We start from the raw sequence: 25,147 nt of genomic DNA on the forward strand, positions 1-25,147 counted from the left end.
TACAGTAGTATGCTCCTAATGGAGCTGTGGGACCTGGGATGATTCCCAAATGGGGGAGTTATCTGTTTAGAATTGCTGCCCTAAAGGCAGGGATACCCAAAAGAGCAAAGGGAATTAAATACTCAAATTCAATTCCCTTGAGTTCTTTTCTTCCACAAACCTTCACCTGACCACAGAAAACAAGGAGATGATTTTCTGTTAGGCCTGCCTTGTACTGTGTCCCCACTCCCTGTGGACATTTTCAGATGGATAGTAGGCACAGGACTCTATCTACCTTAGATCTATTGTGTAAAGGGAGCTTTGGGTATAGAGGAGGAGGGAATATTGTATATTTTTCATCTTCCTGTGAATATACTGATGATTGCAGGAAGTGAGAATTTTCAGTGGGTGTTAAGTAGCTTGAGCCATCCTGTGATCATCAGTTGACTCTTAACTGCTGAGGAGCCTACTTAAGCACCCAGGAGATTATGAATATAATAGGGGTACACTGTTTGAGATTTTTTGCAGCCTATATTAATAGCTGATTTTTAAGGAGGTATATTGGCCGATAGCAGTCTGATTTCTGATACCCAGCCTGGCAGCTTGAAGAGCTGCCTCCAACTGGTAAGTCTGGTGTGATGGGAGAGAAGGGGTGTGGTGGGGCAAAGCAAGGCCCTTGTGGGGAAGGAGGCATGGGGCTGGAGCACGGGCTGGGACAGGCTCCGCCCAGCCAGGGCAGGACATCTGTGGGGGCACGGGGACGGTTGGGGCAGCTCCCAGTGCTGCATACTGCTTTTGTGGGAGCTGTTGGTCTAGCGGCTCATCCGGTGCTCGCCTGCTGTTCCGGCGGTTCTTGCCACTCGTCCAGGAGGTCATTGGGGAAGGGGGGAGGGTGTGTGCCCCCGGCTCTGTGTCAGGTGAGCTGGAACTGGGGCTGCCCCAAGCTCTTCCTTGGGGTGAGGTGGGGCTGTGCTGGGAAGGGGCTACGGTGAATCTGTGGCTGCAGCCCTCCTGTAGGTCTCCTCCTAGTGCTGCCCCACCCCGCTTGGCAAAGCCCTGGTCTCAGCCCCCGCAGATCTGGGGGCACACGCCCTCTTGGCCGAGTGGCGGGAGCAGCAGCAGGAGCTGCTGGATGAGCAGGGAAGTGCTGATTGGGGTGGACATTTCGTGTGGTGGAAACCCTCTCAGTTCCAACTGCAAGAGAACAGCCTCTGCTTCTTGCACTCCAGGCCAGCTCAGAGGAGTATGGGGGGGAAGGGAGCACATTCTGCTGAAGTTTCAAGGCTCAGGGACTTTAAGAATTGCAGCCCTGTTCTTCAGAAGCAAACAGATATTCAGGAGAAGTGATTTTAAGGACCCATTAAGATTGTCAAAGTAAGACTCCCTTTACTGTACACAGATGTGGAGATGTCTGAACCTTCAGGGCTGTTTTGTAAGGGGGTGGAAGGGAATGAAATGTAGCAAGAGACATTTCACCAGTTGAAAAAAAAGTGAGTCTTTCCTACTCCTAGTGTGTTCTGGTCTGTTTGATCAAACCTTCCGTCCTTCAGATGACCTTGAGTTACCAGGAACAGAATGCCTTTTCCGTAGAGCCTAGGGTCATTTTAAACAGAGGAAATTCCCACGCACAACTGTATTAGGTTGCAGTTGAGCTGTAGGCATTTCTTAGTGGTTTGAGTTAATATCGTCTTTCAAGTTTGTTACAAGTAAATGTTAGAGATTTGATTTGTCCTAGTATTGTCTGTTTAAGATTATACTTTGTTGTTGTTTTCTATTTCTCCCAGGTAATGAAAAGCACAGTATTCAGGTTGCTTCTCAACAGGAAGAGAGTGAACCAACACTGCGTGACATGGCCCTACTTATTGAACAAGTCACTGGGGTTCCAGTTCCTTTTCAGAAAATAATATATAAAGGTAACTGACCTGAAAAATATTTCTTGTAGGTATCCTAGATAGAGTATCAAATTCTGTTCTCATGCAGATGAGGATTAATTTATCTGTCTCTGCAAGAGTCATTATACTAAGTACGTAACGTTTAATTCCTTGTTCCGTCCTAAAAGTGACAATGAGTAACTTCATATTTTTACGTACGAGATTTATAGATGAGCTACCAATATTGGAAGCAACAAAATCAACACTCATGGCTTTTGGGTTTAATTTCAGTAGTCTTTTCCCAGAAAAATAGGGTTAAATTCCTTTCAAACTGGATTATCTTAAAATTAAACCTGAACATTTTTCTGTTTCTTTCATTTTCTCTACTAAATACATCAGCTTTTAGCTGAGTCTAGTTTTATGTATGTAGAGACATACATGGCTGATGGGAAGAGGTAAAGTATCATCCAAAATACTGAAAAAATGCTCCTGGCAAAAATTGCAAAGCTGAATGGATGATTATTTTGTAAAGTGAAAAGTACAAATAGCAATTTCTAAAGAGTAAACCAAATACTTTCCTTTGCTACTCCGGTTGTATAGTGCATTTCACTTACTTCACCGTGAACTATTAATACTTTGACTCAGTTCCTTGAAAAATTACTCTTAACCTTTTAATGTTTTTAATCCAACGGTATAGTTTATTTTAAAAAGAATTACTGCACAATATTAAAATAAATTAATAAAACAATAATGACCCAAATCCACAGAGAAGACTTGGGCTCCTAAACTGGCATTTAGAGCATGGGCAGTTGAACAATATGTCCTAGAGTACTTTTTTATCAGTTTCGTGTATTGATGTCAGTTGTACCAGGATCAGAAGTAGACAGTTGTATGGGTGTTTTGGGGTAGTTCACATAGCAGGCAGATACCACCATGCCTTGCTACTAGGGGTTGGGAGAAAGTAATAACCTGTTTGCTTTTAGCAAATGGCTACCATGGAATGGATGCAGAGAGATGATACTTAAACTGGAGTAAGAGTTAAGTGGCATATTATCCCTGATTCTGTCAGGGGAGATTCCTGCGGGGTTAGCTGAAGTAATCTTGCTTTAGGAGTTTGCATCCTCTGTCCATCACTTCTTTTACAGTGCTGTTAATGCTCACTACACCAGTGTAAATGTGTTTTTTCTCCAGGCCTTTGGAGTTTAAGCACCTAGGTCTGAGATATTTAGAATCCTCATCTAAATGTTTTAGTTTCTGGTTTTCACTGCTCAGGTTCCCCAGAATCTAGAGTTCTACTTATGTGCATGACCAGAACTGTCTTCATATTGGTCTTATGCCTGAGTTAATGTGGGATCTCTAAGCTGGTCATTTTACTACCAAAATTCCACAAGGGACCTAATCCAGTAGTTGTGCCTATACTGTGACAGTGCTGAGTTCCTCACAAAACAGAAGTCATAGCCACTCCCATTCAGAAACTGGCTGATGGAGAGCGATGAGGGGGAAGAGATGAGTTGAGTGCCTTACCACTAGACTATGGATTGGCACCTCTTCTCTCTGGCTCAGGGAATCTTGAAACGTTTGCTGCAGAAGGTCCCAGGTAGATATCTCCACTGGGCTTATACTCTAATGACAGGTTTATTGTACAAAAGGGAGGTGTCCTTACCACCTCTTCCTCTGGGGAATATGTATTGAAAGAAAACAGTGAGCTTACTCTCTTTTTCCAAAAAGGATGCCCAAGTTGCCCAACTCCAGGAAGGAGTTACAGGTTGTGAATCCTGATCTAAGTTAGGTGACTATGCCTTTGACAGGGGTTGGCTTCAGACTTGTCCCTCTTCAGCAGTCCCTCTTGATCAGCTTAGGTGTTCCTTCATACAGTGGTTGTGGAGAATCCCATTCTCAGAGGCTGAATTCTCCCCATACGGATATGTAACTCAGGACTGGACATTCCATTTTAAGGGCTTAGGAACCCAAATCCCTTTATGGATATAGCCGAAAGTGTTCGGGCATCTTGCTGTAAAGCCATTTTTAACTACTACATTCTGTTTTGAAGATGGCTTATAGTGTAAAAAATAAATAACAAAACACCCCAAATCAATACCTAAAGATATCTACTTCTTTTTTCCTTAGGAAAGTCCTTGAAGGAAATGGAACAGCCATTGTCAGCACTTGGAGTTAGAAGTGGTTGCAAAGTCATGTTGATTGGGAAAAGGGTAAATGTCAATTTATGCTCTCTTCCTATATTATCTCAGCATCTTTTCATAATTCTGTTTAGACAATCACCAGTTAAGGTGAATCTGCTCTAAATAAGCAAAAGTGTGATAAAAGTGAGGCTAATGCATGAGTTACCAGAGTGTACAATCTCTTGTACAACCGTCTTGTGCATTTTTTAAGTTACATTCTCTGGTTAGTTCCTGTCTAATTAGTCACCTGCCATTATCCCCACTTCTTTTGTATTGCTGCACTCCTACCCATGTTACTGTTCAGAGATAAAGAGCAAAAAGCTTTAGCTGTTGGGTTGCCTGCCAGATATTTGATGAGGTGACATGCAACTGTCTGCCGATATCACGTGTAGAGGGTAGGATAATGTATTTTGACAATAAGCAGGTTAAATTGTTCTCATAAGGCACTAATATTAATAAAACTGCTTTTCAATTTTTAGTTGGTCTTCCTTCATATTTGTCTCTCATATTGTATTTATATGTCACTTTCATTTGTGAATATATTCATTGCTGAGCATAAGAAACTTAGGTAACATATTTAACTGCATAGTGAAATAGCCAGTTTAATGATGCTCATCTATGACGGTACCTGAAGTCCAGTATTTGTTATAAAAAGCTTGAGTGTTGGTTTGTACATTAAGTATTATCATACTATCATTTGTCCCAGATAGATTGGCTACTTTATTGACTTCAAGGTAAATAATAAATGGTTTGTCCTTTTTTAATACACAGAATAGTCCAGAAGAAGAGGCTGAATTAAAGAAATTAAAGGATTTGGAGAAGTCAGTGGAGCAAATAGCTAGTAAATTAGAAGAAATTAATAAAGAATTCATAGGTATCCAGAAGGTAGGTATGCTCCCTGTCTTTTTCTCTCCTATATTTGTGCAGTAGGGTTTTATATACAATCTTTACTTCAAGGATAGCTACCACAGAAGGTGCGTCATATATTCAGTGGTATTTAGGCTGCAACTTACAGTTTTACAGGTGACATGTAAAAGGTTTACTAGATACTATGTTGATTTACACATTTCTGAAAGAAGGAAAAATATATAGCTATTGTTGTAACAGGTAATAAATGCTGTGTTTTAAAGAAACTGTGTCCTTTAGATCCAGAGAAATATACTTAATAATACTTTTTACTTATTGCAGATTTCCTTTGCCTATGAGTGACAGCATACATACAATAAAAAAGGGAATGAAAATACGGATTGAGAACTGACTGATTCTTTCTTGAAGTCACTTGTGACATCATTTACTGGCAAAGAACCTAGGAACTCTGAATAGCAGGAAGTTATTCAGATTTCTTAGGGTTTTAAGGAAGGCAGCTATTGTCTTAAATTTGGTTGACTTTAAGTATGCTATTAGGAAATGACTCAAGTCTTATTGTTTGTATTACATTAGTCCTAGAACCCTAACTCAGATTCAGTCTTCATTGTGCTTAAAACTATATAGATTTCATAGACATTAGGGCTGGAAGGGACCTCAAAGATCATCAAGTTCAGCCCCCTACCCCAGGGGCAGGAAGTCAGCTAGGGTCAAAGGATCCCAGCAAGATAAGCATCCAAACATTTCTTAAATGAGTCCAGAGTAGGTGCCTGCACCACTTCTGGAGGGAGCCTATTGCTGGTCTTGAGGGCTCGGACCATAAAGAAATTTTTTCTTATGTCCATCCTAAAACGGTTTTGTAGGAGTTTATGACCGTTAGTCCTTGTTTTTCCTTGGGGTGCTCTGGTGAACATATAGACACATAGTAAGAGGCAGTACATGCTACAAGGAGCTTATAGTTTAAACAGACAAGATGAACAAAGGGCAGATTCTTGTGTAATAATAAAAGTGTGTTCAGAACTCTCTCTTTAATTAGTTGACACCTGTTTGCAGCAACTCCTTGTAAAATCATCAGCTGCTTACCAGCAGTATTTCTCCTACACTGTATTTGGATGACCCTCCCTTTAACAGCAACATTTGTGAAGAGCAGTGTAACACCATGGCCCCAACATGTTAGTCCTAACGGATGTGGACTGTCTCTTTAACTCATGTTGCTTGTACTTGGGGCAGAAGTGGCAAATGACTGAGAACACTAATGGGTCAGTTTGCCAGCTTTAAAAAAAAAAGGTTCTGACCCCAAATGGGTCGTAGATCCCATGGAGCCCCTAATTTCTCTGAGGCTGCAATTTTCTAGTATGGCCTTCATATTAATATGGAGTAGGGCCTTAACATGCTTCAGTTGCTCTACTGTCTCTGCCTGCATTTACCCCATAGTGATTGACAGCTTAACCCAGGGAACTTTAGCTTTGTTTCATTCAGGGTAAGCTACCCTGGGTTTAAAGTGGATAGAATTACAGTTCCATGGAGCTGCTGAAACAGTAAATATCCATCCCTGTTAACTGCAGGCACAGAAATAGCTGTAACTGTGAATGGGGTTGTGAGCAGAAAACGTGGGAACCACTGGGTTAATTCCTAGAGTAGTGGGAGGATTTATGTCCAACTCCACTGTTAATGTTTTGGAGAATCCACAGTCACTCAAGAAAGGCTGGGGCAAATTGTCAGGGACCAAACCTGGGATGTAGAAGTGGCTCCAGGAAGCTGGAGAGGGTGTTCAGAAACTGGGGAGCAAGCACCAGAAAAACTCAGTCTTGGAAGAAGAACTGGAGTTGGAGGGGTTCTTCCTGTCTGCAGAAGTCCACCTTCCAACTCACAAAGGTTGGGAACAGCATTTGGGTTGGTTCCCTAGATGTCACTCTGGTTTTCAGCAGGTCCTGTAAAACTTGTCCGTAGGACTTATCTCCAAGACTGTTGGTAATGTTTTGGGGAATGATGTAGCTGCATCATTTCACTGCACTCCACAAATGTGCTCTTTTGTAAAACATTATTTTTTGGCAGGTTGCTGCTTTATTAATGCAGTGGAAGCTATGGTATTGTTAGTGCTTTGTATCATACATTGATTCTTTTTTTTGATTTGAGATGTCTAGGGGGGGACAAACTGTATTGAATTAATGTTTTAAAAGGATAAAAAGGAAATAAAAACCTGGTTAACTGTATTTTGGGCTTGTAATTTCCCTTTCTACTTTTTAAAATATCGCTTTTAAGGTATTTATTAAATAAATTGAATAATAAATTGAGTTATGGGATCAGAACCCTTTCACATAGTATCTAAAGGAATATTTTGCACCAGAATGAATTAAACTAAAATATTGAAGAGTAGCACATACCATCTGTGGAATAGGTTGTAAGTAATTTTTCTTTTCATACAGGGCTTTCTAGCAAAGGATCTTCAAGCTGAGGCTCTGAAACAACTGGAAAAGAGGATAAAGGGAACTGCTGAGCAGTTCATGAAGATCCTAGAACAGATAGATGCCATTGTGAGTAAATAATTGCATGAAAGGGTTGTATGTTCCTTAAACAAATGTTTAGGCCTCCTCTACACATGCAGGTAAACGTGTGATTGGATCTAAATGCATGATCCACACAATCACGCTTCCTGCCATGCCAGACATTCATGACTGGAGGCATGAATGTGGGATTGCACATTAGATCCAATCCTGCCTTATTGCTGGTGTAGAGGGAGCCTGATCCTGGGCTCCCCCTGCATTGACAAGAAGCAGGCTCCAACAGTTGGGAGGCTTCTTTGGGGCTCTCAGCTGTCAGGACCACATGCAGCTGGGACCGAGAGCCCTGTCAGCTTCAGGACCCTCAGCCCCATGGCTGTGGGGTGCTGCTGCGCTTCTCCCAGCAGCAGACTGCCTACATGCACAAATTAAAGCAGGATAGAAACTGGCTATAGTTATTACACATTTTCAAGCAATAGCTGTAGCTGGTTGGACCTTTTTAAGGTGCAGTAGTTAATTTGCATGTGTAACCAGTCTAAATTTATTGTGCTATTAACCAGGTAGTTGAGCAATAGATATAACTTGTAGAGGGAGCTTTAATATAGCTGTAAAGTTGAGGTGATGCTGTAGCTGTTATGGTCCAGGAAAAATGCAGGAGGCAAGGATTTTTGTGGGTGATGCTTTTTTTTATAGTTTTTGTAGTTGGGAGGGATCAAGCTTTCAGGTCTGGAGAAAGGTGCTTCATACCCCAAAGCTTGTTTGTATCCTATACGCTTTGTCCAATAAAAGACGTCACCCACAAAAATCCGTGCCTCTCACTGGATTTTATGTAATTATTCAGTATATTTTGTGTGATATTTGAAAATCCGAACAGAAAATTAACTTGTTTTTCAGAAACAACAAAACCAATTGGTTTGCTCGCCTTTCTTTAGTATCCAGTGTTTGTCACTGTAGTGCCTCCAAATGGCATCTTCATGTTGGTATGTGCAACAGGGAGCCTGGGGCTCCTGTTTCTTTAAGGGAAAGACTGCATCAGAAAGAGCCCCAGGCAGTTGAACAGGGGTAACTTGCAGGAGGGAAGGCGGAAAAGAAACAACTGTAGGCTAGACAGTAAGCTGTCCATACAGGTGAGGAAACATACCTGCAGCCAGTTAAGAGAACACTTGCCTGGAAGGGGGATGAACCTAGGGGATATAAGCCTGAATCCCTGAGGCAGAGGGGCAGTGTAGCCCTGAACTCTGCCCAGAGAGGAGCTCCTGCCAGTTCAGGCTGGTGGGGAGTGGGAACTGCAGGCCATGTCAGATTGCTCCCAGGGCAGAGAGAGCCAGAGAATGGGAGGGAGGCCTGGAAGTGAGATGATGACCCTGAAGAGGGACTTTGAGTTAAAGCAGTTTTGGATTTTTGTTCTGACGTAGATCAGTGGACTATGTATGGCTGATAAGGTAGGAAAGGAGGCACAGGGGTACCTCATGGGACATGCTGTTGAGCCCTGCCAAGGCTGAGGCCAAGAAGTCCAGGACCTGAACCGAGAGGGCCAACAGAGGCAGCCTGAGGTCAAGAGGGCCAGAGCCTGAGCCCAGAAGGGGCAGTAGGGTGGCTAGGGGCCATCGAGAGCCAGAGACTGAAAGGCCAGGCCAGAGACTACTTGTCTACAGCCAGAGTATCCTATAGGTTGAGGCTAAGAAGGCTGAAGCCTATACAAAGGAGTAACTGGTGAGACTAACATCTGTGAGGCATGGCTATGGGAGCAGCAGGAGGCAGGATTAAAAGAGGTCCATTTGGTCCATAGGGGGTGGCCACTGGCTCACAGTGCCAGTTAAGCACAGTTGGTGTGCCAGGGTAGAAAAGACACCTGTGAAGAACTGTATGGTTTTGCCTAGTGACAGAGGGCCCAGCAATCATGAGAAATGAGTCAGGCTAGGCAAAGCACCAGTGAGGACACTCTGGGTCTCAAGTATTCAAGGCACTCTGGGTCCTATTAGTATTCAAGGAACATCAAGGTGTGGTGGGCGAGATAAACAGTAGGATTTATATAGAGGATCTGCAATGTGGGCAGGATTAGGGTGGCTCTAGGGTGTGCCACGGCTGTGACCAGGGCCTGTTGTGCTACAGTAACTATGGCAGCTCTTATTTTTACATGGTGACACTACTGCCTGCGTGCATCTCTAGGCACCACATTTGGCTGTGGCATATTAAGTCCACACAAAATAGGTATTCTGTACTCATGTGTTACACTTTTAATTTGTCCTGACAACAAAACCCACTAAATTAAACTACTTTACAGTAACAATAAGAGTATGACAAAACAAGAGGACACTTCTCTCCTTAATGCCCTCCAAGGGCCAAAGAAGGCACACATGTGGATAACTTCAGCTTGGTCATACATGGGTTGTGATATTTGTGTTTGATGTCTGCATATGAATGATTGTTTGTTTGTTCGTTTGTTTTTTTTAACTTTATCAAGGTATAGCTTAGTGCCTCTCAGCCACCAGTGAAGTATAACCAGACAGTACCCCCATTAGTGGTATCTTTTTCCCTTTTACACACATGGTGAATGAGGTATTGTGTAGGTCAAGCAACCTGCTCAAGAGTACACAGGAAGACTGGCTGAGCAGCATATTTAGTGCAGATCTCCTGAGTTCAGTTATATTGCCCTTTCTGGTATCCTACCCATTAGATCATCCTTCTGTCAGGGAAAGTTTCCTTTCATGGGCTTATTGGACAGCAGGATTGGAAGGGACATCATGAGGTCATCCAGCTCAGCCTGCTGCTTGTGGCAGGGATAGCTTAGTAAGGGATGGTCCTACCAAGTGCCTGTCTAATGTGCCTTTGAAAATTTCCAGGGATGAAGATGCCACAACTTTTCTAGGTAGCCTGTTCCAATACTTGGCCATCTTTGTAGTCAGAAATTTTATCCTAATTTCCACCCTGAATTTCCTTTGCTGCACCTCAAGGCCATTGTTCCTCATCTTGTCCCTTACAGCCACAAAGAAAAGCCCATCTCTATCCTCTGTAATTGGCCTTCAGGTATTTGAACTGTTGTCAAATCCCCCTCCCCCCATCTTCTCTTCTCCAAACTAAACAACCCTAGCTCTTTTTTAGCATTTCCTCATATGTCTTGCCTCCTAAACTTCTATAATCATTGTTATTGCTCTGTGCTGGACTCTTTCCAATTTGTCCACATCTTTCTTGAAGTGTGGGGCTCAAAACTGGATACAGGACTCCAGCGAAGGCCTCACATCATTATGTTGTGTGTGACCAAGAGCAGTTATTAAGGGAAGCTGTGTTGTGTTTCTGTGGTGCTCATACTTGGGCCTAATCCTGCAGATGAATTCGCACAGATTGGAGCATATCCTCCACACTACCCATGTGGAATCTTCCTGACTCAGCAGAGCTCTGCCCAAGTCTGATGGCCTGCTTGTTTAAATCTGGTTGGTAGGACCTGGGACTAAGTATCTTTTTAATCGATTGATTACTAGTGTATACCCTGGGAGATATCAAAATACTGCTTTACAGTGGATTCTCTGGCTCCCCCACCAAAAGAATACTGACATGCAGCTATTGTGAGAATTGAGTAGGGTTTATAGACAACTGTGATTTTTTTTTAGGTTACCTAACTTATTGCTTTTGTACTACTAAGTTTTTAATAATAAGTTAAGGGTTGAGGTTTTGTTGCTGTGATCTTAACTTCACTTGTACCTCACAAATCTATTTTTTGACACTTTTTTTTTAAATATTTGAATTTGTTCTTGCATGTAACAGTTGAAGCATTTAAACTTCAAATATAAAATAGATTTTTTTTTCTTTCAACAACTTTATTCCTATTCTTTCTCTCTGTCTCTCTCATGCGGAAAGAGAGAGGGAGAAGCCCTTACTTGATAGTCTCTCAAGTAGTATCAGATTGTCTTGCTCAGTAGAATAGGGAAGTCCACTCTGGAAGGTAGAGTTCACACCCTATTAAATCCCCAGGTCTCAGTGCATGACTTGACTATAATAATCACAAGGACCCTGATAGTAATCAAAGCAACTCCTGAAGGTTCATGTATAGACATTGATTTGTTTTAAGTGGAGTTGGTCCATTGCTATGCATCTTCTCTAATGTTACAAGATGCTTTAGAAATCCCCAATCAGTATTTTCAGTTGACACAAACTCATTTTATGCCATTTGCCTGATTCCATGTGCACGCTTTAAAAATAGTTTACAAGTTAAAGTACCTTGACTGCCACCTTTTCACTACTGCATTTTGTACAAAGGATTTTAAGACTGATTTTAGTGCTTTGACTGCTAACAAATATGTTAACTGTGGTGCTGGCACTTGTGCTGTAGGAAGAAAACTAGATAATGCATGTAATTCATATTGGTTATCAACCAGCAGTCAAACTGTATTAGTTTCTATTGACTGGTAACCTGTATTGGCTTCTATTCTACAGTTTAGAGGAGGCACTTACTTTATTTACTTACATACCACATACACCTTTCCCCACTCTAAAAATCAGCCCTCCAGAATGGGCGTACATGACCTGATCAGGAAAACAGGCTTTTCTTCCTTTGAACAGAAGCAGAAAGATGCCATGCTCTTTCTGCCAAAATGGCGGCTGCTTTCTGGCTTACCAAGCATCAGGGCCAGGGGCCAGTGTTAGTCCTGTCAGCCACTACTGGCTGAGCACTGTAGCTTGTGCTTGAAACATCAATTGAGCTGGCTCATGCCAAGTGAGCTGCTGCTTGCAATCTGTAGTGTCTTAATGAGGTATGCGGTATGGATATAACACTTTTTGTTATTTATAGCAACTTATAAAAATAACTATTTACAGTAACTATTTACTGCCCTTGAAAGGGTCTGGGGTTTAGTCCTGTTGCTGTCCTCTGTACCAGGAAGTTCCTGCTGCATGGGCCAGACTGTCTCCTGAAATGCCACACTTCCTGAACACTGCTTCCAGGGGGACTTACTGTCACACAGTGAACCATGACTTTGGAAAAGTTTTTTTCCCCCCCTATATTCAGCCTTCCAAACACAAGGGGTACGTCTTATTTGGGAGCATGTGATATGCCAGAAAATATGGTAGTTCCAAGCTATCACTTTTCAATATTACAAGATATTGTATGTATTCAATAAGTAAAACTAAGAATATAACAAGGGCCAAAGCAAACCCTGCCTTCAGGGGTATTTTGTTTGTTTGTTACCAGGTTGAGAATTATGAACTTGGAACAGCTAAATTGACTTAAGGGATCAAAGGTTTTAAATATGGGGTGCTTAGCTTTAGTGAGAAATCACTGAAGGAACCAACATCAAGTGTGACATTCAAATCATTGAGCCTTGCCCCCAGATCTCCAGATGTTACTCATATTTTTTTCAAACATTTATGTATAGCTACAACCTTGCAAATCCAGTCTTCTTTCATGTCTAAAATACAAAATATTCTTCCTTCCGACAGGCAATACCATATATATAGCATTCCAGGTGGGGATTTTCAGCTTGGGGCTGTAACACTTCAGCAGTTTCTCCATTTAGTGATTTAAGAGGTCTTTTAAATCTATTCTGAAGGTATCTTTCTCTCATGGAAATGAAACAGAAGTAAAATTATTAATTAAAAAAATAATTTAGTTAAAATGTATATCTGGGAAGTTATTTTCTGGTATTAATAGAGCACCGAAAAGCTATAGGCATGGTCCAGGGTGCCATGTTCTGGGCCAGGTACAAACAGTAAACCAAAAAGTCTCTGGCCCGGAAACCAACTAGCCTAATTTCACTTAAATTGGCTAGATTTAAGTGATATATGCAGTCCTCTATTATTCTTCAACTGTAAATTCTGAGATGATCATTGATGTCTTTGTTCTGTTTTAAAAAGCTAACTAAACAGAAATCTGTAAAGAAGAATGTGCTTCATGTAAAATGCATGGAAATTACATATTTCTGAAAGATGAGCAAATGAGCTTGAGTTAGGGCACATTTGTTATATTTTCTTAAATTAAGATTTTGCAACAACTTAATGTTTTTAAAGGTCAAGTTGATCAAGAATAGCAGCAAATGAGGGGGAGAAGGTGCAAACTTATATGTACGATGCTCTTTCTGAAACTAACAGCAAAATGGATGCCCATATTGTAGCTTTGTGACGAAGCAGGAAACTACACAGTGGAGGGAACACTGATGGTGTTGTTGAATGCACCCATCATTTACAACTATGTAGAGAAGTGATGTGTAAATGATCATTGAGAACAAAATAGTTTTATTTTGAAATTGCAGTTAGTTTCTGAAAGACAGTTGTAGTAATCTCCCATTCAGTTCTCTCACCTGCGTCTCTTGGCATTAAACTCAAACTGCACTTCTCATGTGGTTCAAGTTCTAGGTAAATTGGTATTAAGTGCATATTACCTTTTTTCAGAAACAATTGTTGAAAGAATAGAGAAGTAGTCCCAAAATATTAAAACTACGAAACATTAGAAAGCTGTAGCTCACACTTTATGAAAAGTGAAACCTCTCTCTATTCCTTAGTGCTTAAAATGATGCAAGCTTATTTTTGTAGCCCTATAAAGATCTTCTTTTCTTAAATGCAAGTATTTGAGTACTAAGCACTGCTTATTGTAATTCTACTTATTGTAATTCCTTGATGTCTAACACAAATGATAAAAATAGAACCAAGGACTTTGGGGGGAGATTTTCAAAGGCATAAGTAGCAGGTGGGCACCGTTATCTTTCAGTGGGAATTGGACATCTTAGAACCATTTGAGCCTTTGAAAATTTCCACTTACGTTTCAGCTCATTTACTACCAAATAAGTTGCTTAAAAATATGCATAAAAACTAAAACTGAATTAATTATGAGATGTGTTTATGCAACTTACCAAACAGTTGACCACAACAAGACTGAAAGGATTAGTAATAGAAAAATGTATACACTTTTGAGTACAATGCTTGAAAGATAATTTATGTTTATATTCATTTATGAGCTTTTTGAGTACCTTGAAGCATTTATGGGACAGAAATGCTATTTTAGAGAGTTAATTAATTTTGCTTTTAATATGATTTTATTTCCATGTGGTTTTGGGAGCTGTCACTGCCAAAACAGATGACACTCCCAAGACAGATGATCTTAAATATACATTTTCTTAACCTTTATTAAGTATTTATGAAATGGTTGTCTCTCTCTCTCTCTTTCTGTGTGTGTGTACACACACACGCACACGCACGCATACATATATGTATGGATGGATGTGTATATATAATATGAGCTATTAGAGAATTTAGTATTAGTTGAATCCAGTCAAACTCAGAAAGCAGTGCAAAGACATCTCTTAACTTCATTGGACATTGGATTGGGCCTGTTGATAGAAGTGAATGAGTTGATTATTGTCACTTAGGAGGGAAGATATGGAGATACAGAATTTGAGTATTAGGGGAATGTGTCTTCTTACAACTTAAATTCGATTTGAGGTGCTGAAATGGCTGTATTATTAAATGCCTCTGTGATTGTAGAATGTGTAATTCTTTGCACTCAGGGCTCTGTCTCCTAGACCAGACAAAATGGAGGGCCCTTAAACCTTGATAGTGCCCATTCAGGTGACAGCAACTAAACACAGTGTGGGGGGGCTGAAATTTAGATTAAATCAGTGGGACTGGAGAGTTGAAAATCCCAAAAGAGGAAAACAAAGAGAGTATTAACTTAGAGACGGGGGTGAGGAATCACAAAAATGGAGGGACTTGGGAACCAAAGAAATTTGAGCAGAATGGAGGGGCATACTTTCAAAGCAGAAGTATACGGTTAAACTGTGTAACCTGCTGAAGGAGAAGGAAACTGGTAGCTCAGGTGTGGAGAGGAGAGAGTGTGCTTCTCCATGATTTGGGGGAGAAGCCATGTTCAGGAAGGAGAAGTCTGATCTAAACCCAAAGAACACAAGAGTAAAGAATGCCAGTGTTAGAGACAAAGAACGCCTTGCATTTGAAAGCTTGCCTTAATTTTATCCCAGCTATGCAGTTGGTCCATTAAAAGCTAATAGCCTAAAATCCTTGTGTCTCAAAAAGTAGAGAAGAAACTGAACACACACAAATGTTTTCATTATTTGATCTGAACCCATATACTGTACTGTTCTGGGGTGACTAGTGTTTGGAATCCTTTGCAAAGCTTGTGTGATGTGTTCAAACTGTTGTGTACCAAGAGATGTGAACTGTAAACCTGGAGTGCTCAGAAAGTGGGGCACTAAGACAGCTAGGTCATAAGGTCTCATATCCATTAAGGCAGGGTTTCTCAAGCTGTGGGTTGCAACCCCCTGGGGGTCGTAAGCAACTTAAAAGGGGACCACAGACTTCTCAGGGGGTAGTGTGGCAGCGCTGGGAAGTGGTGCATGGCAACTTGGAGTGGTGAATAGTGGCAGGGGACTAGGGCCACATGTGAGCTCCCCAGCCCACGCTGCCACCATCCAGCACTCGGGGGTCATGGTAGCACAGAGTTTTAGAGCCCTTGCATTCAGGCATAATAAAGAGACTGTTTCCATGTGTCTGTGAATTTTGCAACAGAGGCCAAGGCAGAAGCTAGTTCTGCAGCCAACTTAGAAAAAAGTGGGAGAATGCTGATATGCAAAGAAAGCAATCTGGTGGTTGTCCAAATGGGGAGAACTCCCCCAGGACTTTGTGATCAAGAAAAAAAGAAATGTAGCATGAGTAACAGAAGAGGTCCATTGCACAGATCAGAAGAAACCATGCAGTAGAAACTATTCTTTAGTTCATGAACTATGTCAGAAAGTCTGGCACCAAAGCAGTTGATTTGCTGGAAGGACCTGCATAAGCACTGCCTAGAGTTAGGCTAACTTTGTCATTAAACTTGATTTTAATCAACTACTGAAATGTTACTGTGACTTAAGGTTCATTACCAGCTTCACTTGCCATATCCTGAATAGTTGGTCAGCATATTCCTGGAAAGGAGACGTAGATTGGCTAAGGTAAAGCAGAGAGACTGTGAGATTATTTGATTTTAAGAGTTTTAATCTTTAATCTGCCTCCAAACTCCTCTTTAAGCAAGGTGGTGAGTTAAGATGCTTAGGGCTTCAGTTCTATATCCATGTGGAATGTTGTTGAGAATGGGTTTAAAAGTACAAGTCAGTAGGCTTTGTGCAGGCACAAGGATCTGACTGGCTGGCTGCAGTTACAGAACTGGATTTTAAGTTTGTATATACGTGATCTCATAAGTGGCTTCTTCAAGTAAACTAACTTAGAGTTCTGTTCCAGTTACCAACATTTAAGTGGATGTTTTTATAGGATTTACATATCTTTAAAAGTTATCTTCAGCATCACTGGATTTTAGGTCTGTCCTAATGGTTATACAAGATCCAGCAAATTTGGGGAATAGTTTCAGTTACTTTCTTGGGTAGTCTTGTTTAAGGTACAGTCTGTGGTGGCGGTTTTCCAAAAGAGTAGACGTAAGAAATCCTTGTAACTGAACTAAGATTGTTCTATTGCATGTGTTTTTGTAGGATAAGTTATTGCTTTATCCATATAACTTTAAATTCTCTTGCTTTTTAGGTAATGGCATCTCCTAAAGTATGTTAAGAACCATTGTGAGAAGTTGTGTTATCACATCCCTGAATTTATATCGTGAAAAACTAATAGTAATGATTAGGCCTTCCTGAGTGTCACAGAGGGCACGCCTGGGGCTGAGTCTCAAGTTGGCCCTCCCACCTGTCTATGGGGCAGTCTGCCCAGTCTTTCCTGCCACGACTTTGCTGTATCACTATCACTTATGGCGGTATATGCGGGAAGCTGCCCATTCTATGTCCCAATGCCATGGGGTGCTGTCCGCATTTCCGAACCTTCCCTCCACTGCAGCCTGTGCCTCTGAGATGGTATCCAGGATCATGTAACACACTGGCCTAAAGTCGGACCAAACTTAGTCCTGTTGTCAGGCCTTTTACATACACATATTCATACTGCCCCTCTCTCACTGGGGCCTCCTGCGCTTTACTCCCTCTCACAGGGTCTCTTGCTTGCCACATCATACTGTGCCCCTTCCTCTCTGTCCTGCTTCCTCTTGGAGCAACCCAGTAGGCCTTGGGGCTCATTTGATTCACTCCTTGGGTGGCAGATGTACAGTCTTTTGGGCCTCCCCCGTGACCCTCACCTGGGTAGTGGCCAGCCAATAACCTGACCTGGGCTAAACTTGCCCTGGCCCTTCCTAGGCAACTCTATGCACTCTCTACATGCTCTTGCCTGTGTGTTGTATTTCAAGCCTACTCCAGTTCAGCCCTACTCAACACACCCCTTGGGGCTGCCCTTCAGACTGTCCCACAACCCTACTCAACCCTGAGTTATGCCTGGTCCCTCAGGCAGTAAAGACATACCCTACTCTGGGTGGGCTGCATTATTGCCCCCTCTCTGGGGCCACACAACTGCCCTCTTCCTCTAGGGCCACATAACTGCCCCCTGTTCTGGGGCCACTCCACTATCCCCTCCCTGGTGCCTCTGGGATCTTATTCCTCTGTGGGGGCTCAGGTGGCTGTAGCTGTGCCTGGCCCTTGTACCCATGGTGTTGTGAGGATTACGGGTTAGTAAGGTGCCCTGACCCACTTTTCACCAGGGAGGTGAGCGGTCCTGGTATTGGAGTGGGGCTGCCATGCCACTGGCAGTCCCACCAGGCCTCCCATCCCTGGCAGGGTGCAGTTTTAGGTCATGTCCAGGACCAGGAGCCTCCAGTCATCCCCCTAGCTTCTGCTCTTACCTCCAGGTGTTGTGAGACTCGGTATAGGGGGGTGATGTTGCTCCCTCGGCTGCAAGCAACACACTGCTGGCTGTGCCTGGCTGACCTTAGTTTTAAAATGGCCGCCCTACTCGGGTACCTGCGGTTGCCTGCTCCAGCCCATAAGTGGCAAGCACCCAAAGGTGCATTGCCACACAGCTTAGCACAAATTCAGTCAAGTAAAACAAATCTAGGATAAACTTGACACTATATATTCTTGCTCATGTGTTCAAGTGCTTCTTTCATACCCTCATTAAGTATGGTATTTTTTGCTCCCAAAATGTACTGTTGTACTAAAATCAGAATGGAGATGCAGCATGGTTTTTTTTCATCGCAAACTATTCACCCACAGAAATGTTAGAGAAAACATCTGATGTATTGTTTCATAATTAAAATATAACTTCAGCCTCTCAACACAGCAGTTATACTGTATAATTTACTGAGTGGCATTGATTTCTTTATTTACTGACTCTTGTCAATTTTCAATACTGATCACTAGGATCAAAATAGCAATGAATCTGAATAGGTTCTTGTTAAATTCTCCCTGTTGGTAAAACTATGAATATCAGCAGCAGTGCCTCAAACATGGTATCTGCAAATTCAGGTAGACAGTCTTACAGCAGTTCATATCTGGAAAGATATCTTTCAATCACGAGGCACAACATTTTTTTTCAAACAGAAGTCTAAATTCTTCAGAATTAGATTATCCACCATCACCAGAGAAATAAATTCTACTTTCCTCTGAAAAGGAAAGTTTTATTCCCTGTTGTAACACAGAACTTAATTCCTCCATGCCTCCCTGCTTCATTTCAACTTACTGTATGAAAATCATCTTTAGTCAACCACAGTTGGTAGAAAATTTATCAATTCTTTCCTAAAAATCTCGATTTCCAGTGTCTAATGTCTCTCACTGTAATCTAGGATTCTATCTACGATTCTAATAATTTTGTTTCATTTGTGTAACTGGCCTCAGTCTCTTCAGATTTATAAGAGAGATCACATTTTAAAGTGGCTTTAACTAGTGTAGGCCAAGTCTTTGAGACTCATATGCTTAATCCCTAGGATGGTCATCATATGCATAATGCTCTATTAATCAATAACTACAGGATGATAAAACCAATTGCACATCCAACCGGTGACTTGACAAATGTTCATAATGTTAGGTATCACACACTGGTGTTTTGTAATATCATTGAATGCATGTTATAGTCATGATTTCCTTGTACAGCTTTTAAGGGTGTATTTTCCAGCACAAGGTATTGCAATGAACCCTTTCTCACCTTATGGTTTTCTTTCCAAAAATGTCACATAAGGATGTTATGAAACAATATGAAAAATCATTAAAAAAATTCTAAGACAAATTTGAACATACTGCAATGGTAAGCCCCCAAAATAAACACAATAATAACCCAGCTATTAAGGGTGCTGGAAATTACTGTTCAGTTTTGTTGTTACTGTTTTGACCTTAGTGATCAGTATTGAAAATTGGCAAGTGTCATTTCTGTTGTTTGGGAAAGCCAGAGCAGTCATGAGAACACCAGAGACACAACCTGGAACAAAAGTGATGGAAGAGTCTCTGATTTGGTCTTTGCTTCACACCCTTCCTTTTTCCCTGTTGTGGGTGGGAAGGGATGGAGACTGCCCAGTTACTTTAGTGTCTTGTAGCATTGCTAGTATGCTAAGCACAACACAAACACAGATCGGCACAATCCCTGTTCATGTGGTTGCCCTAGATCTTGTTGATGCCCTTAGCCCTACTTTTTGTTACAGCTTTTGGTTTGAATCTTTCTGGTGTAATTTTCAACTTTGGTATTAAATGAAAATGAAGTTTAAGTTATTGGGTTTGATGAGTGATTCTCAGCCTTTTTTGGAAACTTGTAACAGGAAATGCCAGTTCACTCCCAAGTATTAACTTGCAGAACAGACTGGGCATGTAACTTGAATTGACCCATATAACAGGAATGCCTAACAGGCTTCAGATTACACTCTGACTTTGGGGGGTGGGTCTGTGGTGGCAGCTGGAAGCCAGATGGACCCCCTGCCTGAGCTGTTTAGTCTCTTATGCCATGGCTCTTGTCTCTTATAGGAAGACCTAACACCCCCCCTTGCATATGGCTGTAATTTGAACCCTGGTTCCTAAGCCTTGTTTCTGAGTTGTGTGGGCAGGCTATGAGAATGTAGGCAGCAAGCTGCAGAGAGATTTGCAGGTGGCTGGCAGCAGAACAAGCTGCAATCTGTGTAGTTTGCCATCTAGGCATTGAACACCTGGGCACCATTAGGGGGTGGGGAGAGAGGTTAATGGAAGGGGGTGGAGCTTGGAGAGGGATACAAATGGGTCTTCTGGACAGAGTGGGCAGTCTGGCCCAGAGAGCAAGAGAGGAAGGAATTCCTTGGGGAGAGGATCACAAAGATGTATAGTGAGGAAGCGTAGAGTAGTCAAAGCTGGGGGATAGCTAGTGGTAGAAATGGGGAGGGCTGCAGAAAGGCACCCTGGAGAGGTGATTTGTTTTTTGTTAAGGATTGTTGGTGATTCTTTAGCTGTGAGGTATGGGGTGGCTAGTACGAGAGTAGGGAGGCCCCGAGGGTACTGTGTGTTCATTGATTTGTGGTGTTAGCTCTGAGAGCAGACTGAGGGCGCTGAACCTTGTCAGTTCTGCGTGAACAGGCTGACTGAGGCCCTAGAACTGAGTTTGTTCAGGGACAAGACACCAACACAGGGGGCTGAGCCTAACTGAGGACAGAGATGCTCTGCAATGAGACTGAGCTTACTCCAGGGCAAGATGCTTGGGAGAGGGACTTAAGCTGAGTGAGGGTAGAGACACTCTGCAGAGAGACTCAGCTTGTTATTGATTGTGCCAGATAAGAGGTGGCTCAGTGATGAGAAGAGGGAGAAAGGCACCTATGGTGTCACTCCAGTAATGTAAAGGCTCCCTCCCACATTTATACCAAGTAAGATGAAGGAAGGACAGGGTAGCACTCTTGAAAAGCTGAGTGCCAAATAGGCCTGGGTCACTCACCAAAGGGCACCAGTCTCTCCTTGGAGGCAGAAGCCTATAATGGTTTTGGATACCTTCCAAAATAATCAGTTCAGCTAAATGGGCATGCTGTTATCAGACTACCTGTTCAATGGATTCAGCTATATAATTGAATATTAATATGTATGTTCACACACTTTTTTTCTCTTTGTTTTACACATTGGTTTCAGGATTAAGCAACATCAATTTGTTCATTATTTTACTGCAGAATCTGCCAGAAAATTTCAGTGATTGCAAACTGAAAAAGAAGGGGTTGGTGAAAAAGGTTCAGGTGAGTCTTGCATTATTGTTGGGCATATGCATGGTGATGCTATGCTGCGTGTGATATGTTGAAATAAAGCCTCTGTTTTAGCGTGTTGGGTTTTGAGGCTTTTGGCGAATAGATTGACATAACAGGCAGGGGAGCACCGTAGGCGATTGCCCCAGTCCTCAGGGCCAGGTTGGCTTCTGCTGAGTCCTGTGGCTGTGGCTACACAGCTGGGAGCCATGTGGTGCAGAAGCAGCCAGCAGGTGGGCAGGAAAGAGGGGGAAAGTGGTGGCAGGGGGGAGTGGAAACAAACAGGCGTGCAGGAGTGTAGGGCCCATGTTGGTGTCCCAGGGCCAGCGCCGGCGGGGCCCAGAGTGGGGCAGCAGGAGCGCAGGGTGCGGGCTGGCAGGGGTCTATGGAGGTGGGCTGGGCTGGGCTGGGCCAGCAGGGAGAGAGGGGAGCTGGCTTGGCTCCATAGAGCCCCTGCTGGCCAGGACCCTGCACTCCTGCTGCCCTGCTCTGGGCCCCACCAACGCTGGCCCCGGGACACTGGTGCAGGCCCTGTGCTCCCGTCTGGCTGTCGCTGTGTTCCTGTGTGCCCACTTGCTCCCAGTCTCCCACACCCCAGCCCCAGGGTACAGGCAGGGACCAGCACACAGCCCTGACCCCATGCTTGCCCGTCTGGGCAGCAGCAGTGCAGGACAGACTGCTGCTCACCGTGCGGGGGTGAAAAGCAGCTTCTCCCCCATGCTTCCTGGTGCAGCTGCCCAAAATCTGCACAGAGCTGCTCTGCCTCTCTACCACATCACTGCCGCCTCTGGGCTGCCCCATGGGGCAGCAGTGGCAGTGCAGCAGACGCAGGGGAGCCCCATGCAGGCTCCGAGCAGCTGCACCAGGAAGCCCTGGCAGCAGGAGAGGGAGGGGCCACTTTCCCCCCATGCTGAGCAGCAGTTTCTCTCCCGCACCGCTGCTGCTGAGCCTGGGCCCCAGCACCAGCTCTGGGCTCGACCTTCCAGGCTGAGCAGCAGCAGCAGCTGGGCAGAAACTGCTGCTTGGCACAAGGGAAAGCGGCCCCTCCCCCTTGCTGCCACCGGGCAATTTTGGTGTGGCCGCCCAGAGCCCAAGCCACGCTGGGTTGCCTTGTGGCTCTGTCACCGCCACCTATGAGCTGCTCTGTCACCACTGCCATGTTGGGCAGCACAGAGGTAGTGGCGATGGAGCCGCAGGGCAGCCTGGCACGATGCAGCCTCTGGGCGGCCACACCAAAAACTGCCCGGCAGCGTGAGGGAAACATTGCTTTCCCTCACACTGAGCAGCAGTTTCTGCCCAGCTGCTGCTCAGCCTGGACGGGTAAACCTGGATTTGGTGCGGGGCATGCAGGGTCATGGCTGCGCATGCTGGTCCCTGCCGCTACCGCTGCATGCCCAGGGTGGCAGGACACACTGTGGCCAGGTGGTGCAGAGTTGGTGCAGATTATGCTGGGACTGCACACTGTTGCATCCCAGGGCGCTCAGGCTCTGAGCTGGTGTGGGGCGGGGGAGGATGCAGACTGGCTCAGGGTGGCGTGTGCAAGGGGGCTCCTGTGCACACCCCACATACCCTCAAATCTTTCCCGCAAACTCCACAGCCACATCCTCCCCTAAACGCAATCACACACCCCACAAATACTGTACCCATCCACACACATCCCCACAAACTCTCCATACCCATCCACCCACATCCACACACACCAACAGCTCCCCACACCTACCCACCCATACCCGATACTCCTGCACACCCTACACAATATACAAGAGTAATACTGCACGTTGAGCTATTATGCAATCACTTCTACATATACAGCACAAATCCACATAAATCAGAACAAATACATTTTTTTAAATTTAATTAAAATATATTGTGTGTTGGATTTTTAGTGTATAATTTGGTTTTCTTCCCTGTTCTAAGATGGCAAACCCTCTTCCCCAAAGGAGTACTTTTAGGGGCAACGGGAGGGACTTCCGGTGGCAAAGGTCAAAGGTTAGGGGTGGGACTTCAGTCCCACGATGGGGGACCAGGGTGGCGGGGCACCTGTCAAGGGGCAGGGCTACCCATGCAGCCCTCAACAGCTTTCCAAAACTCAGTAAGTGGCCCTCTACCCAAAATAATTGCCTGCCCCTGGTCTAACATCAGGCCAGGATGCAGCAACCACATTTCTTGATATTATAAGAAACTGCTTCCTGGAGCAGTTAGTCCTAAAACCTACAAGAGGAAAGGCCATTCTTGCCCTAGTCCTAAGCAGTGCACAGGATTTGGTCCAAAGGGTGTTACTACTGTTGAGCTGCTCAACAATAGCTACTACAATTCAATTGGGTTTGACCTCCATGTAGGAGGGGTGACAAGAAAATCTACTATAGTAGCCGTTAACTTAAAAAAGGGAGACTGCACCAAAATGAGAAAGGTAGATGCACAAAAGTTAAAAGGGGGCCCTAAAGAGGTGAGGAACTTGCAAGCAACATGGGAACTTCTTAAGAACACCATATTGGAGGCACAGAACAAAAGCAGACCAAAAGAAAGCTGGCATGGTTTAATGGCAAAGTTGCAGAGGCAGTAAGCAGAAAAAAGGTGGAAGTCAAAAAGTAGAAGTCAGATAATAATGAGGAACATAAAAAAACCCATAAGCTCTGGCAAATCAAATCTAAAACTCTAATAAGACAAGCTAAGAGAGAATTTGAGAAGAAACTTGCCAGGGACACACAAGGCAACAATAAAAGTGTATTTAAGTACATTAGAAGCTGAAGGCCTGCCAGGGAGTCAGTTGGGCCTTTGGATGCTCAGGGGGTAAAAGTAGTGCTAAAGGATGACAAGGCCATTGCTGAGAAATCAAATGCATTCTTTGCATCTGTCTTCACTGTGGAAGATGTTATGGAAATTTCATCACCAGCTCCACCCCTCTCTAAGCACAGGTCAGTGCAGCTGACCCAAATTGAGGTTTCAGTAGATGAGGTTGTAGAGGAAATTGGTAAACTAAACAGTAGCAAATTATCAGGACTGGATGGCATTCATCCTAGGGTCCTTAAATGCTGGAGCCTTTAAATGCTGAAGGCTGTAAGTGAGAGAGGAACAGTGGAAAAACCCTCTGGTCATACCCAGTTCATTCTCCCTTTTCAGCATCCAGACTCTGCCACTGTGTGACACAGGATTCTGTGCAAGGTGGACCTATGGTCTGATCCAGTAAATGGCAGTTCTTGTGTTCTTATTTCTGAATTTCTTTTTTCCCCTTTTTATTACCTTTTTTGGCTGCCGTGTGTTGTTTATGTATAAGCCATGAGGGGAAGAGGAGGTGTTGCAGCTCTGTTCACCCAGGCGAGCTTGGTCCAGTTCCACACTATGGCACACTGTAACGATATTATATATACCGCTACAAAACAAATGTAGCAGTGCTGAATGTGGACACAACAGTTAATCTGTTCTAAATGCAGTTTAAACTAGAAGTGGGCAGACATGTATGATGGTTAAATAGGTCTGCAAGTATCTAGAGCTTTTCAGAAATGTACCTGGAAAAAACAGGTAATTTTTTTGCTCCATTTTATTTTGAACTCTTCCATGTTCTGTCTGCATGCTAAGCAATCTCCAGTATGGGTCTGCTAGGTTCTTCAGGCATTACACAGTACAGCACTCTATATTCCTCCCACTGCTGCATCTGTCTGCTCTGGGACTCGGGCCAAACTCTACTTACCCTTGGGTCAGAGGTCACACTTGGCTGTGCCC

General features: G+C 43.5%; 1 protein-coding gene across 1 annotated transcript in view; it reads left to right on the forward strand.

The window, feature by feature from the left end:
- Positions 1–25,147, forward strand: part of BAG1 (BCL2 associated athanogene 1) — a 37,411-nt gene that overhangs the window by 7,456 nt on the left and 4,808 nt on the right. The window contains exons 2-6 of the mRNA XM_019509215.1: positions 1,764–1,892; positions 3,978–4,060; positions 4,802–4,915; positions 7,321–7,428; positions 21,359–21,421. Coding sequence (XP_019364760.1) covers positions 1,764–1,892; positions 3,978–4,060; positions 4,802–4,915; positions 7,321–7,428; positions 21,359–21,421 — 497 coding nt within the window. The remainder of the gene's footprint in view (positions 1–1,763; positions 1,893–3,977; positions 4,061–4,801; positions 4,916–7,320; positions 7,429–21,358; positions 21,422–25,147) is intronic.

This window comes from Gavialis gangeticus, unplaced genomic scaffold (assembly GCF_001723915.1).
Source record: "Gavialis gangeticus isolate Ggan-Ray unplaced genomic scaffold, GavGan_comp1, whole genome shotgun sequence".
NCBI lineage: Eukaryota > Metazoa > Chordata > Crocodylia > Gavialidae > Gavialis > Gavialis gangeticus.